This window comes from Puma concolor, chromosome B3 (assembly GCF_028749965.1).
Source record: "Puma concolor isolate L17-30 chromosome B3, mPumCon1.1.hap2, whole genome shotgun sequence".
Classification (NCBI taxonomy): Eukaryota; Metazoa; Chordata; class Mammalia; order Carnivora; family Felidae; genus Puma; species Puma concolor.
In genome coordinates, this window is record NC_141672.1 from 11790651 (window position 1) to 11806285 (window position 15635).

Here is a 15635-nt window from a genome sequence, read left to right on the forward strand (position 1 = left end):
GAATACTAGCCTTTTAAGATAGTACAAATTAAGCCAGTGGTTCCCCAAGAATAACCCCTGGACCAGCAGCACTTCTAATTACCCGGAAACTTGTCAGAATACAAATCCTCAGGTTGTACTCCCAGTGAATCAGAAACTCTTAGAACAACGCCCAGGAATCTGATTTTAGCCAGTCCTGCAGGAGCACCGGTGCACTCCGAAGTCTGAGATCCACATCTCTACACTGATGAGAACTACAGGTTTTTCGACAGTTTAAGATTTTCCGAAGGTATTAAAAACAAAGCAGAAGATGACCAGAGACAGTGCCTGGATCTGATCTACCAGGGCAAGTTTTTGCTTTAATTCTGGAAGTATTTTACAGGTACCTTCTAAGGGAATTATTGGTCTATTTAATCTGCTTAACACCCATCGGAGTTCATGTGACATTTACACTACTTTAAACCAGGGGCTGAAAACTGGCTGTTCATTAGCTCCCCATGGTGTTTTAAAAACCAGGAAATATCATCTTCAAAAACATGGGAAGACCAATGATACAAAACCTTAATTCCCACATGACAATTGGCTGGTGTATTGCAGCATATGGACTCATTAGAAGGGACTGGTTCTTTCCTGTTCTCAAGGGTCCCAGTTCTCGGTATAACCATATCCCATTCTACTCATTAACCTTGTAGTCAGGGTCCCTATGGGCAAGGCTGATTGTCACAAATTAGGCTTACCAGTTGTTTACTGCTGGCAATACTTCCAATTGGTCAGTGATCAAGTTAAATATTTTGATGATCGTATCAACCTACAGGCATGTGAATTTGTCATGCCTGACTCACCCCCTTCTCTTCAAGTGTGTGGCTTTATGCAATGAACAGCCCTGAATGGCTCTTGGTCCTAGGGAGGCTCCATGTGGCCGTGTTAAAATGCATCACTTAATCTTCTACATGTATATGTACAGTATCTATATACCACATGGTTTCAAAGTACAGTACTAACCCTCTTTGCTTGGATTCACTCAGCTACTCTATATTTGTGAGCAGATAGGATTATAGGATGTGAGAGATGGTAAAGATTTCAGAATTTCCACTTGTCACAGTAACTTCCGACTCAAAGAAAACAGCACACACCAAGCTAAGGGTCCCTGAATTATCCTTACAGACCCTATTTTGGGGTCACATATTCCAAATCTGCCAATTTGGAAAAAGGCATTATCAGGGGTGGTCCATCTTTTTTTTTTTTTTTAAGTTTATTTATTTATTTTTGAGAAAGAGGGAGAGAGAGAGAGAGGGAGAGAGAGAGGAAGGGGCAGAGAGAGAGGGAAAGAGAATTCCAGGCAGGCTCTGCACTGTCAGTGTGGAGCCCATGACCTGAGCCGAAACCAAGTGTCAAACACTTAACTGACTGAGCTACCCAGGTGCCCCGGGGGGTGGTTCATCTTTATAAGACATTTTATATACATGTAATACTCATTTGAGAAACGGTGCTACCAACATGTAACTTCACTTGTCAGATCAACAAGTGATTGATTTTATTGTGAGTTGAATATTTCTGTGATCTGCATAAAGCTCAAAAAGCTCATGGAGCAAATGAGGTTCAAAGACATAGAAACGACCACTAACAGCCACCTCCTTTCTCCCTACTATAGAGACTAGATGCCTTCAATTCGCCCCTGCTGTAGAAGGACTCTAGGACACTATTAGTGGAGAGGGCACTGGGTCAGGAGTCAAGAGTCTTGAGTTCTAATCCTCACATAGCCACCACCTCTCTGATTTTGCAGTCCCCTATCTGGAAAATGGGGGGCATTGGAAAGGGATGGTTTTTATAGGTCTCTTCTAGCTTTAACAGTATAGAGTTCTGCTTCTGCATTTAATGGACTCATGTCAAAAATTCTCCTTAGGTCACGAGATTCACAGCTAGGTAATTGTGTGTGTATTCTTGGAAAGTGGTATGGTGGCCACAGGGAGGGGGCAATGGTGGTAGTGGTAAGGCAGCCAAACAGAAACATAATTATCACCTTGGCCTTGCAAGTAAGTACTTTACTCACAAACACGTAAACAATCACTTCCCTTTAGTTCTCTGAAATTTAGCTTTACATGGTATGTCTACTCTCCTTTTAGACAAAACTATGTACTTACTGACTTAGGCATTTATTGAAAAAAAATTTCTAGATAAACACCATCTACTACTATCTTCCTGATTTTTAAAAATCAACTGGAAACATGAAATCACTACGTCAAAATGCCTAACACATTTTGCTTTTTAAGTTTGTAACACTTGGAGACATCAAGCTACAGAATGCTCTGCACTCTGTGGCTAACAGAGATTCCTTACAGCCCTTTATGAAACATCAAATCTCTGTAAGCAGATGGTCTGCAAACTGTAAGATCACAATTGCAGATGAAATCCTGGACTCAGCTTACCTTTAGAGGCAAAACACAAGGCAGCTTGGCAAAAAACGTCTGAAACTGGTTGCTGATTGTGGTCCAGAGGCTGCTAGGAGAATCCATGGGCAAAGCTTCCATGAAGGTAGCAATGTTTTCCAAACAGCGTATCATAGCACCCCCTGCTGGTAAATTCTTTTTGTTATTTAGACCCTAAAAACACAAAAGCATAGGCAATCAACTGCTGAAACAGCTTGGGGATTCAGAGAGCTATTTGTCGAAGATCAGCTTTAAAAATCACACATTCACGGATTAAACATGTGTTGTGTGCCTACTATATAGGCTATTCATTGTAATTGGCAGGAGGTGAACAGAGAAGAATCAAAAAATTCGGACAAACGGGAAAAACTGTGACTTTTAATTCAGTGGGAGAAGGTGAAATGTGAGTAAGAAATAAGAAACACATTTTAAGGATCTGCAGTTGGTGTGGTTAGGTGCTAAGAAGACACAATGAACGATGCTTGTTGGAAACTCCACTGGCCAAAGCCTGAGAGTAATGACTACAGAAGCAGCGAAGTTTATAGGGCCATTGGCCAACCCTGCAAGCTAACTGAGAACGCTACAAAGCAGAGGACCTGACACGTGAACCCAAGCGTCCGGATACGAACCGGCAATGGAACTGAGAACTGAGGTCGTCTCATGACTGAGCACAGAAGCAGGACCTGAATCCAAAACCTCACGCTAAATAAGCAGAATCCAAGTCTCGCAATACAGTGCACACAGCTTCACCCACTGCGCATTTGGAAAGCCTGAAAGCTCAGTGCAGGTGAGTGCTTAACAGCTGCCATCCACCCCTCAGTTGAGGGTGCCCAAGGAGCTTTAAATAAACAGTCAATCCACACACAACAGCAACATCCAATTGGCACTCTTCCATGCGTTGGCAATTCTTATTTTTAATTAATTTTAAACATTTAAAGAATTTAAGATTAATTGGACATGTGTTAATACTTAGTTTAAATTTAATTTTTCAGTTAAATGACAGGCCTTCTTCCTCAGCTGCGATTTCGGCGGGGGCTTAGACAGTCATCAAAGCAAACCTACCTCCAAGAGCTGACTGAGAGCAGCGAGAGAGCTCAGCTCATTGAAGTCCATGAGAGACGTGGCTAAGGTCCGTAAGAAAGTCCCATCTGGAAAGTCAATAGTCAGATTTAGAAGCATTGGGGTTTCAGCGAGTAGCCACGTTTGTGGTGTTTGGATTCCCTGTGAAGGAATTACCTTTGATAGTGCTCTGGAACAGCTGTGGGAAGATGCCGTTGGGGGCCAGCTGATGGAAGATGCAGCGTAGGAACTGCTTGGCCACCCCCGCTGCGTTGCCGGGAACCATCATGCTGGGGGGTGAATGGGGAGAGAAAAGACAAGGACTCATGGGGCAACCAGCGTGAGCTTAGGTATTTCTGTATTTGTTTATTTTTTTTAATGTTTATTTTTGAGAGAGAGAAAGAGAGAGCATGAGTGGGGGAGGGGCAGAGAGAGTAGGGGACAAAGGATCCCGAAGTGGGCTTTGTGCTGACTACAGAGAGCCTGAGGCGGGGGATCCGGCTCACAAACAGTGAGATCATGACCTGAGCTGAAGTCTGATGCTCAACCCACGGAGCCACCCAGGCGCCCCTCTGTACTGGCTTATTTAGAGTTCAGGCATTTACACACCAGTCCTCTTATGGAATATCCCACTGTCTTTTTCATCAGTGAGATGAAATACTACAGTTGCACGGAATCCCTGTTAATAAGAAGCTTCTAGAAAGAGAGAACCAGGAAATGTCAGAGGGGTGCCAGACTAATTCTTCCAGCCACCCCAGAGTACAGATGAAGGTTCTGAGGCCCAGAGAGAAAATGTGACCCACGAAGGCTACACATCCAGAAAATGGCAGAGTCAGGATGAAAACCGGGATGAGATTATCAGCAAGATCCTCCCACGAAGGGTCATTAGCTAAAGAGAGCTGATCTGAGGGAAAATGCAGGGAGGGAGAAACGTTCATACCTAATGGGAGACAGGACAATTTTTCTTGGGGTGCCTTGAGCTGGTACTTACAGAAAGGAGAGGGCTTTGATCTGTGCAGTCGATCCCCACCCTCCACATCACTTATGCCCATGAAAACAGGGAGCCAAGAGGTGATATGTGGCCCCAGAGACCAAAGGATCAGGAAGGATGTTCCCAGAGGTGATTAGACAGTGAGTTACCAAAGGAAGAAAGAAGAAAAAAAATCAAAGAGCCCGAATAGGTCAGTGGTAAAAAGTCCCTTTTACCTAAACTGTTATTATGCTACCCAGAAATGCTGATTCAAACTCACAGGTCAAAAACATTCTTCATTCAGAAATGACACCAAACTCACACAAACTCTTTCAAAAATTAGGGAAGGAGGGAACCCTTCCCACCTTATTTTATGAGGCTGGCATAGCCCTAGAACTAACATCCGATAAAGTCATTACAAAACTAAAGTAAACTAAACTAAACCAACAGTCTTCATGGACATTGAATCCAACTATAAACAGGATGATGGTCCATGACCAAGTAGAGTTTATCCCAAGAATGTAAGAAGGTCTTAATATTCAAAATCCAATCAATGGAATTCAACATATTAAAGAATAAAAGGCTCAGTAGGTTACACATCTGACTCTTGATTTCAGCTCAGGTCATGATCCCAGGGTCATGAGATTGAGTCCTGTGCCAGGCTCTGTAGTAGGCATGGAGACTCCATAGGATTCTCTCTCTCCCTGTCTCTCTGTCCCTCCCCTGCTTGCACATATGTGCTCTCTATAAACAAACAAACAAATAAATGAGTTACCATCTCACACCAGTCAGAATGGCTAAAATCAACAACTCAGTTAACAACAGATGTTGGTGAGGCGGTGGAGAAAGGGGAACCCTGTTGCACTATTGGCAGGAATGCAAACTGGTGCAGTCACTCTGGAAAACAGTGTGGAGTTTCCTCAAAAAATTAAAAACGGAACTACCCTATGACACAGCAATTGGACTTTTAGGAATATATCCAGAGGATACAAAAATGCTGATTCGAAGGGACACATGCATCCCAGTGTTTATAGCAGCGCTATCAACAACAGCCAAATTATGGAAAGAGCCCAAATGTCCATCAACTGATGAATGGATCAAGAGAACACACACACACACACACACACACACACACACACACACACACACACACACACACACTGGAATACTACTCAGCAATGAAAAAGAATGAAATCTTGCCATTTGCAACAACACGGATGGAACTGAAAGGTTATGCTAAGCAAAATAAGCCAGTCAGAGAAAGACAGATATGATTTCGCTCATATGTGGAATCTGGGAAACTTAACAGATAAACATAGGAGAAGGGAAGGAAAAATAAGATGAAAACATAGAGGGAGGCAAACCATAAGACACTCTTAAATACAGAGAACAAACTGAGGATTGATGAGGGCAGGGGGTTTGGGGGGGTGGGTTAAATGGGTGATGGGCATTAAGGAGGGCACTTGTTGTGATGAGCACTGAGTATTATATGTAAATGATGAATCACTGGGTTCTACTCCTGAAGCCAAGACTATACTGTATGTTAACCAACTTGAGAATGAATGAATGAATGAATGAATGAATGAAATAAGATATAATTGAAAAAAATAAATAAAAATAAAGAATAAAGGGCAAAAGCCATACAGTTATTTCAATAGATACAGAAAATGCATCTGACAAATTTAACACCCATTCATGATAAAAACTCTCAGCAAATTAGAAATAAAAGCAAACATCATCAGTCTGGTGAAGAGCATTTATGAACACCTACAGCAAGCATAATTAATGGTGAGATACCAAAGGTTTTTCTGGTAGAGCAGGAACAAGGCAAGGAAACTCCCTAACATCTTTATTATTATTACTGGAGATCCTAGTCATTACAATAGGACAATAAGAAAATAAAAGGCATGAAAATCAGAGAGAAGTGAAATTGTCACTATTTGCAGATCTGACTTTTTTTTTATATACAAATACTTTTAGATTCTATGAAATCTTAAAAAGCAATGACTACAACTAGTAAGTGAACCCAGATTATTACATTACAATGTTAACATAAAAATTCAATTGCATATTTATACACCAGCAGCAAAAAAAGTTGGAAAATTTTTAAAAATTCCATTTATGTTGGCTTTAAAACACTCAAAATTCTTGGGAATAAATTTAACAAAAGATGTGCAAAACCTCTACTCTGAAAACCAGCAAACACTGCTGAGACAAACAAAAAAGACTGAATAAAATGAGAATATGCACCATATTCATGAATTGAAAGACTCAGTATTTTTGTGCAGTTATCCCCAAATTGATTTATAGTTTCAGTACAATCCCCACAGGCTTTTCTCCCCCAAATTGAGAAGCTTACTCTAAAATGCATATGGAAATTTGATAAATTGATAACATCCAAATCAATCTTCTTGAAAAAAATGAGCCAAGTTGGAAGATTCATACTATCAGACTTCAAGACCTATCGTATAGCTATAGTAATCAAGACAGTTTGATGCCAGCTTAAGAGTTAACATACAGATAAACGGAACAGGATAAAGTCTGGAAGTAGATCAACCCTAATGTGGCTGTTTGATTTCAACCAACACCAAAGTGATCCAGTGGGGAAAGAGAAAGTCATTTCTTTTAATGGTGCTAAAATAATTAGGTTTCTACATGGATAAAAAGGAACTTCAACCCCTACCCTCACACCATACATAAAAATTAATCTGAAGGGCACCTGGGTGGCTCAGTCGGTTAAACAACCGACTTCGGCTCAGGTCATGATCTCACGGTTCGTGAGTTCAAGCCCCATGTCGGGCTCTGTGCTGACAGCTTGGAGCCTGGAGCCTGCTTTGGATTCTGTCTCCTTCTCTCTCTGCCCCTCCCCCACTTGTGCTCTGTCTCTCTCTGTCTCTCAAAAATAAATAAATATTTAAAAAAAATTTTTAATTAATTTGAGACTGATCATATAAATGCTAAATATAAATGCTTACACCATAAAACTTTTAAAGGAAAATACTGGAGAATATCTTCTTGATTTGAGGACAGGCAAAGATAACAGGAAGAAATAGTCATAAATTGTTTAAAAATTTTAACACAGTAGTCTTCACCTGAATTAAAAACATCTCATCAAAAAATATATTAACAAAAGGAACAGGTAAGCACCAGAGTGGGTGAAAATATTCTCAGGGCATATTTAATAAAGGACTGGTATTTAGGATATATAAAAAGGTCCTACAACTCAACCCAGTTGAACATGTACAAAAGATTCCAACAGACACTCACAAAAGAAGACTTACAGAGGGTCTTGAAGAGCACTTGATAATATACTCAACAGCATTAGTCACCAGAGAAATGCAAATTTAAAGTATAATAAGATACCCACAAGAATGGTTAAGATTAAAAAGACTAACACCACCAAATTTTGGTAAGGATGTCAAACAACCAGAAGTCTCATACATTACTGGTGGGAATACCAAAATGGCACAACCACTTTAAAGACACCATCTGCTAGTTATCTTATAAAATAAAACATACACCCATCCAGGAACCCCACAATTCCATTCCTGGGTATTTATCTAAGAGAAATAAAAACATCTGTTTCCAAAGAGACTTGTATAATGGCCACAACACCTTTATTTATAATAGCCCCAAACTGGGAACAATGCAAATGTCCATCAACAGGAGAATAAATAAATAAAGTATGGGATAGTACTTAGCTCTAAAAAAAAGAAACAAACTACTGATACAGGCAACAACATGGATGAATCTCAAAAACGTTATGCTAAGTAAAAAAGCTCAGACACAAAGAAGCACAAGCTGTATGACTCCATTTATATAAAGCTCTATGGTGGAAAAAAAAGTAAGGCTAGTATTTGCCTATGTGGGTGGGAATTGGGAAGATGCATGAGGGGACTTTCTGGGGGTGATGGTAATGTTCTATATCTTGACAGGGATTTAGGTTATGCAGGGGTATGTATTTGTCAAAAATCAGTGAAATGTACACGTAAGATATGCATACTCTCTAGTAGGTAAATTTTACATCAAAGGAAAAAAATCTTAATTTTTTTTTTAACATTTATTTATTTTTGAGACAGGGAGAGACAGAGCATGAACAGGGAGGGTCAGAGAGAGAGGGAGACACAGAATCTGAAACAGGCTCCAGGCTCTGAGCTGTCAGCACAGAGCCTGACGCGGGGCTCAAACCCACAAACCATGAAAGCATGACCTGAGTTGAAGTCGATTGCTTAACTGATTGAGCCACCCAGGCGCCCCTAAGGAAAAAAATCTTAAAATCAAACTTCAGTCAGTGATAACTTTGCTGAAGGATGTATGGGGGAAGTATGCTAATATCTGAAATTGACTTTGAAATGCATCCAAAAATAAAATGGATTGATGACGGGTGGGTAGAAGGAGAGAGAGATGGTTGGATATATGATAAAGTGGGTAAAATGTTCATTGTAGAATCTAGGTGACATGTATATATGAGTGTTCACTATTAAGTTCTTCCAACTTTGCAGTATATTTAAGTTTTTACAATAAAATGTTAGAGGGGAAAAGTTTTAAAAAAATCTATAAAGGAGCATAAAAAAGAGGAGCAAATATTCCTAAAACCAAGAGTTACAGAAGTACAGTAACAACAGCACCGTCTTATGGTTGTAGGGGTCGGTACAGTTATGCTAACACATATACTCTTTCACTGGGACCTCACAGCACATACCCCTGTGACCTAACAAGGCCATGCACTGGTATCCCTCTTTTATAGATGAGAAAACTAAAGCAGAGAGATTAAGTGTGTCCAGAGTCACACACAGTACCTACTCTTGCTCTCCTCTGGTTCTTCCTCCCCACTGCAGCCAAAGTAGCCTTTCACACACACATCCCCTGCTGCATAAAAATCTTTCAGCAGCTTCCCACTGCGGCTAGTAGGAAGCCCAAGATATTTAATATGGTTTATAAGCCCATATACACTGGCAAGCCAATCTCAGCAAGAGCTCACATGTCTGTGCTCTAGCCACACTGGACTTTCCGTGACTCTCCCTACACAATCTGTTCTTCACCACCTTCAGACCTGTGCACATGCTTTTGCCATAGCGATTTGCATGGTTAAATGCAACTCATTTTTTTCACATCTTAGTTTATTTTTTTTAATATAAAATTTATTGCCAAATTGGTTTCCATACAACACCCAGTGCCCCTCCCAACAGGTGCCCTCCTCAATGCCCATCCCCCACCCCCCATCAACCCTCAGTTTATTCTGGAGTCTCTTATGGTTTGGCTCTCTCCCTCTCTAACTTTTTTTTTTCCCCTTCTCCTCCCCCACGGTCTTCTGTTAAGTTTCTCAGGATCCACACAAGAGTGAACACATATGGTATCTGTCTTTCTCTGTATGACTTATTTCACTTAGCATTACACTCTCCAGTTCTATCCACGTTGCTACAAAAGGCCATATTTCATTCTTTCTCATTGCCAAGTAGTATTCCATTGTGTATATAAACCACAATTTCTTTATCCATTCACCAGTTGATGGACATTTAGGCTCTTTCCATAATTTGGCTATTGTTGAAAGTGCCGCTATAAACATTGGGGTACAAGTGCCCCTATGCATCAGCACTCCTGGATCCCTTGGGTGAACTGCTAGCAGTGCTATTGCTGGGTCATAGGGTAGATCTATTTTTAATTTTTTGAGGAACCTCCACACTGTTTTCCAGAGCGGCTGCACCAGTTTGCATTCTCACCAACAGTGCAAGAAGGTTCACGTGTCTCCACATCCTCACCAGCGTCTATAGTCTCCTGATTTGTTCATTTTAACCACTCTGACTGGTGTAAGGTGGTATCTCAGTGTGGTTTTGATTTGTATTTCCCTTATGAGGAGTGATATTGAGCATCTTTTCATGTGCCTGTTGGCCATCTGGATGTCTTCTTTAGAGAAGTGTCTACTCATGTTTTCTGCCCATCTCTTTACTGGATTATTTGTTTTTCAGGTGTGGAGTTTGGTGAGTTCTTTATAGATTTTGGATACTAGCCCTTTGTCTGATATGTCATTTGCAAATATCTTTTCCCATTCTGTTCATTGCCTTTTAGTTTTGTTGATCAAATATTGTTAAAATGTCAATACTACCCAAAGCAATCTACACACTCAATGCAATCTCAATCAAAATTGCACCAGCATTCTTCTCGAAGCTAGAACAAGCAATTCTAAAATTTGTATGGAACCACAAAAGACCCTGAATAGCCAAAGTAATACTGCAGAAGACCAAAGCAGGAGGCATCACAATCCCAGACTTTAGCCTCTACTACAAAACTGTAGCCATCAAGACAGCATGGTATTGGCACAAAAACAGACACAGACCAATGGAATAGAGTAGAGACTCCAGAATTGGACCCACAAAAAGTATGGCCAACTAATCTTTGACAAAGCAGGAAAGAATATCCAATGGAAAAAAGACAGTCTCTTTAACAAATGGTGGTGGGAGAACTGGGCAGCAACATGCAGAAGAATGAAACTAGACCACTTTCTTACACCATTCAGAAAAATAAACTCAAAATGGATAAAGGACCTGAATGTGAGACAGGAAACCATCAAAACCCTAGAGAAGAAAGCAGGAAAAAACCTCTCTGACCTCAGCTGCAGCAATTTCTTACTTGACATATCTCCAAAGGCAAGGGAATTAAAAGCAAAAATGAACTATTGGGACCTCATGAATATAAAAAGCTTCTGCACTGCAAAGGAAACAATCAGATCTTAGTTTAAACATCGCTCCTTAAGGGAAGCCTGTCTCTCCTCCCTTCCTCCCATTACCTAGACTACCTCAGCTCTGCCTCATATACACCCACCCATCTCCCATCTCAGTAAACGGCACAGACATCTACCCAACTGTTTGGACCAGAACCTGGGAGTCATTCTTGCCTTCTCTCTTTCTCTCACACCCAACATCCAGTCTATCAGTGAATTCTGTTGGCTTGACTTGAAGAACATTTCCTGAATATATCCTTAATGGGACCTCTTCTCACTTTATTAGCTTGCACCTGCACCACTGAAATGGGCTCCACACTGGCTCCTCTGTTTCCACCCCTGACCCGCTTTCCTGCATGACCTATTTTCTTTTTTTTTTTCTTTTTTTTTTAACGTTTATTTATTTATTTATTTATTTATTTTTAATTTTTTTTTTTTCAACGTTTATTTATTTTTGGGACAGAGAGAGACAGAGCATGAACGGGGGGGGGGGGACAGAGAGAGAGGGAGACACAGAATGTGAAACAGGCTCCAGGCTCTGAGCCATCAGCCCAGAGCCTGATGCGGGGCTCGAACTCACGGACCGCGAGATCGTGACCTGGCTGAAGTCGGACGCTTAACCGACTGCGCCACCCAGGCGCCCCTAACGTTTATTTATTTTTGAGACAGAGAGAGACAGAGCATGAACACGGGAGGGGCAGAGAGAGAAGGAGACACAGAATCTGAAACAGGCTCCAGGCTCTGAGCTGTCAGCCCAGAGCCCGATGCGGGGCTCGAACTCACGGACGGTGAGATCATGACCTGAGCCAAAGTCGGACGCTCAACCGACCAAGCCACCCGGGCGCCCCATGCATGACCTATTTTCAACACAGAAGCTGGAGTGATCTTTTCAAAACACAAGTTAAGTCATGTCGTACCCGCGCCCTGCCCTGCCCCCCCCTCCCGGTTTCTCCCAGTTAAAGTCCTAACTCCTTACAATGACCTCCTGGGCCCTACCCGGCCAGCCTCACCGTCACCTCGTCCATCTCCTCTCCTACCCCTTCTCCCCACTCACTCTGATCCAGCCTGCCTTAGTCTTGTTCCCCAAATATCCTGGGCACTTTCCTGACTTACACTTTTGCATTTGCTGTTTCCTCTGTCTGGAACATTCTTTCTATAAGTTGCCACCTGGATCACTCTCCCCCTTTTTCAGGTTTTGTTTGAATACCACTTCCTTAAAGAGGCTGTCCTTGACTGCTACTACATCCAAAATACCACCTCTGGTTGTTCTCTATCTCCTAGACTTAACTGATTCTTTTTCATAGCATTTAGCACTGAATGATACTAAGTTACATGATCAGTTTTCTTGTTTGTTAATTTGCTTATTGTCTGCCTCCTCAACTGGAGCAGAAGTTCCAGGAGAACCAGGCTTGCTGTTTAGTTAACTGGTACCCTCAGTTCCTAGTGGTCACTCCATAAGTACTTACTGAATAACTGAATGTTATATGGTCTCCCTATACTTTTTGTTCATAGCACTAAGCACTTTTTACAATCATACATCTGCGCAAATATTTTCTTCTTGTTCACCTCCCAGGCAGACTGTAGGCCCCACGAGGAAAGGAATCATGTCACTTTTGCCCCAAGTTGAAACCTAAGTACCTGGCACAGTGCCTGCTACAGAGTGGACCTAAAATAAGTACTGTTGACTAAAATGAGTGCATGCATGAAAAAATAAATAAATAATAAAATTAAATGGGTGAATGCATGAGTGGGTGAATGAACGAATGAATGAATAAAGGCATGCACAGAAAATGAATGAATGCTCTCTGGGGCTGCAGTGAACCTAACAATATTCCCTCCGTGGTACACCCTCTGGTGTTTTAGAAACAGGATGAACATGCACAGAGGACAAAAAGAACGTGAGATTTGGGCTCACTTTGGCACCTTACCTTTCTGCTTGATTGGAAAAAGTAGTGCTGGATGCCAATCTAGGAAAAGCAAACAGAGTTACATGAATATCTTAAGTTTTCATGACGAAATGTATGAGTACTGCAGTAGGACCCATTGTGGCCCCAGTTCAGATGGGGAGACAAGAAAAACTGTTGGCAATTCCCCTGCTTATGGACAGAGCCACGTGGTGGTCAGTCTCCCGGGTTCAGCTTAGCCCAGTTCCTGAGACCTGCTTTCTGCACCAAATCAGATGTTTCCACGGAGATGCACAGAGTTAAATTTGGTTTAATATATCACCCGGCCAATCTACAAATTGGCCTTTACAGCCAGGTTAGACAGATAATCAGGACAGCATTTGACCTAGTCTGTCTCTTTACATATTAACTCAAAATTCATTTCTTTGTGTTCCACCTCTGAAACATAACCACAAACTATAAAAGCCTCTCTAAGAGAGTAAAACAGGCAATAGGGGTCTCTGTCAACTAATCTGTCATTAATCAACTAAATGACATATTGAGAAGAGAAATGTATTAAGTAATCAATATATAACGTAATTTTTTGTCATCATATGGTTCATACACATGGAGATCTTCTATATGCATAGTAAGAAAGAGAATATCTAAGCCCACTAAATTGGTGGGTTTAGAAAAACGTGTCTTCATCAGTAAGACATTGAAGAAACAAATGAGGAGATGCTAAAGAGTTGATGTATTTAAGACCACAAGAGAGCGCCCAGGCAAGAATGCATCTGGAGAGGAGGGTCTAGCAACCCCTAACACAAGACACAGCTCCCCGTTGCTTTGCTTAATGACACTACAACGAATCAATAAGCGCTGGCAAATGAAATAAACAGTCATTAAGGGTGCGGCAAATGCAATCTTGATGGCTATATCTAAAAAAGGGGGGGTGGGTAAATTTTAAGGGGGAGCTAAGTAGAGAGCCAGCTACAGAATCACAGACAGCCTTGGGTGATAAATGCTGAGCTTACATACATACTCTTAGAACACCCTGGGAATAGTTCCTGTGGGACTAACACAAATAAACTAAGTGTTCGTAAATCCACATTACCTCATCTGGAATTAAGGCATGCAAGGAAGCCCTGAATCAGGTGACGACTGAATCCATTTCCTGGTAGGTTTGGAGATCAGGCTTAGGTTGCTAAGCACTGTGGCAGCTGCTTTAAGTGCTCCCCACCCACCCCCCCTTCTCCTGCTAGTCTACCCAAAGGAGGTAGAGATTTAAATATATGTATATGTGAGCAGGTAAAAATATATCTGCTACTATTTTTCCTTCACTTACCTTCAAAGCTCACATCTTTACATCCAGCAGCTGGCAATGCTTGAACATGGTTTATTCTCATTTATGTTAAACAAAAATGAAATAAAACCCCTCTATATATCAATTACAACTTAGACCAGCTATTTCAAGAAGATAACAGATCAGACCAATAATGCTATCTGACCTACATCTGAAAAGTACTGATGGTAAGAACCATGACCTTGCATAAATAAAAACTCTCAATTCCACAGCTGGTACATTTGTTCCATAATTGCTATGATTAGGTTAAAATCAAGGACGTAAATGAGATTAACTCATCTTTTCTTATCTATCACCCACTGTTCATCACTGCACACTGGCTATTTCTAGGTATCAGAGGCACAATAGTTATACCATCTCCTAAGGATGTACACTTCCTAAGGACACTACAGAAAAATCTGGGGAAGGAATGTTAAGGGTTGAGAGTTTTTTTTTTAATGCTTTCCTGTTTGTCTTTCATTTGAAATCAGCATTTCTTCTTAAAAAGAAAAAAAAGACCAACTTTTAGCTCCATTACAATTTATGTTCTTTCCCTGCCTCGAATACCAGGAATTTGCAGAATCCTGGTTTTTCCCTACCTCCTCCATAGAGACCTTCCCTAAGAAATTGTTTCCATCCTGAACTTCTATAGCGCTTACTACGTGCACCACTCGTTACAGCTCTTAATCACATCGAATCTTGCATGGCTCCTCAGTTATTCCGTACATCACTGAGCTCTTCAACAACTAAGCCATAAAGGGCTTCAGGGCAGGGGCTGGGTCTAATGCCCACAGCCTGAAGCACCTGGCTTTGTGCCAGCACACACCAGAAACTTAATACATTCGTGCAGAATTTAATCCGGTCCTCTCCGATAAGCTGTGCATGCTAGGACTACAATTTGTTACTGAATGTGAACTTCACTTATATCCATGAAGCACGTCACTTTTCTTCAAAAGTCCTATCCACTAAGTGGAGTTTTCTTAACATGAACATTCTCAAAGTAGATTAAGTTTAATCTCCCTTCAGTGAGGCTTTCAGCCCAAAATATGTGCATCCTTCCCTTTTCTGAGTCAGAAGTGTGAAACTACACTCCCAACTTCCCCTCATGTGACAATGCTCCAAGATTTCAAAGTGCCTTGAGAACTCATCTTAAAATAGGTAAAGAAAGATAATAATATCTAAATCTTACAAATAATAATATCTAAAGAATATCTAATAAGAATATCTCAAACTTGTAAACTGTTTAACCATGAACTGT

General features: G+C 41.1%; 1 protein-coding gene across 22 annotated transcripts in view; it reads right to left on the minus strand.

The window, feature by feature from the left end:
* The window catches only part of UNC79 (unc-79 subunit of NALCN channel complex), a 282253-nt gene that overhangs the window by 54179 nt on the left and 212439 nt on the right, over window positions 1-15635 (minus strand). For all 22 annotated transcript variants that reach the window (XM_086708939.1, XM_086708942.1, XM_086708934.1 and 19 more), the window contains 4 exons: window positions 13081-13119; window positions 3642-3754; window positions 3468-3553; window positions 2406-2579 (listed from right to left, as the gene is read on the minus strand). In XM_086708939.1, coding sequence (XP_086565065.1) covers window positions 2406-2579; window positions 3468-3553; window positions 3642-3754; window positions 13081-13119 — 412 coding nt within the window. The remainder of the gene's footprint in view (window positions 1-2405; window positions 2580-3467; window positions 3554-3641; window positions 3755-13080; window positions 13120-15635) is intronic.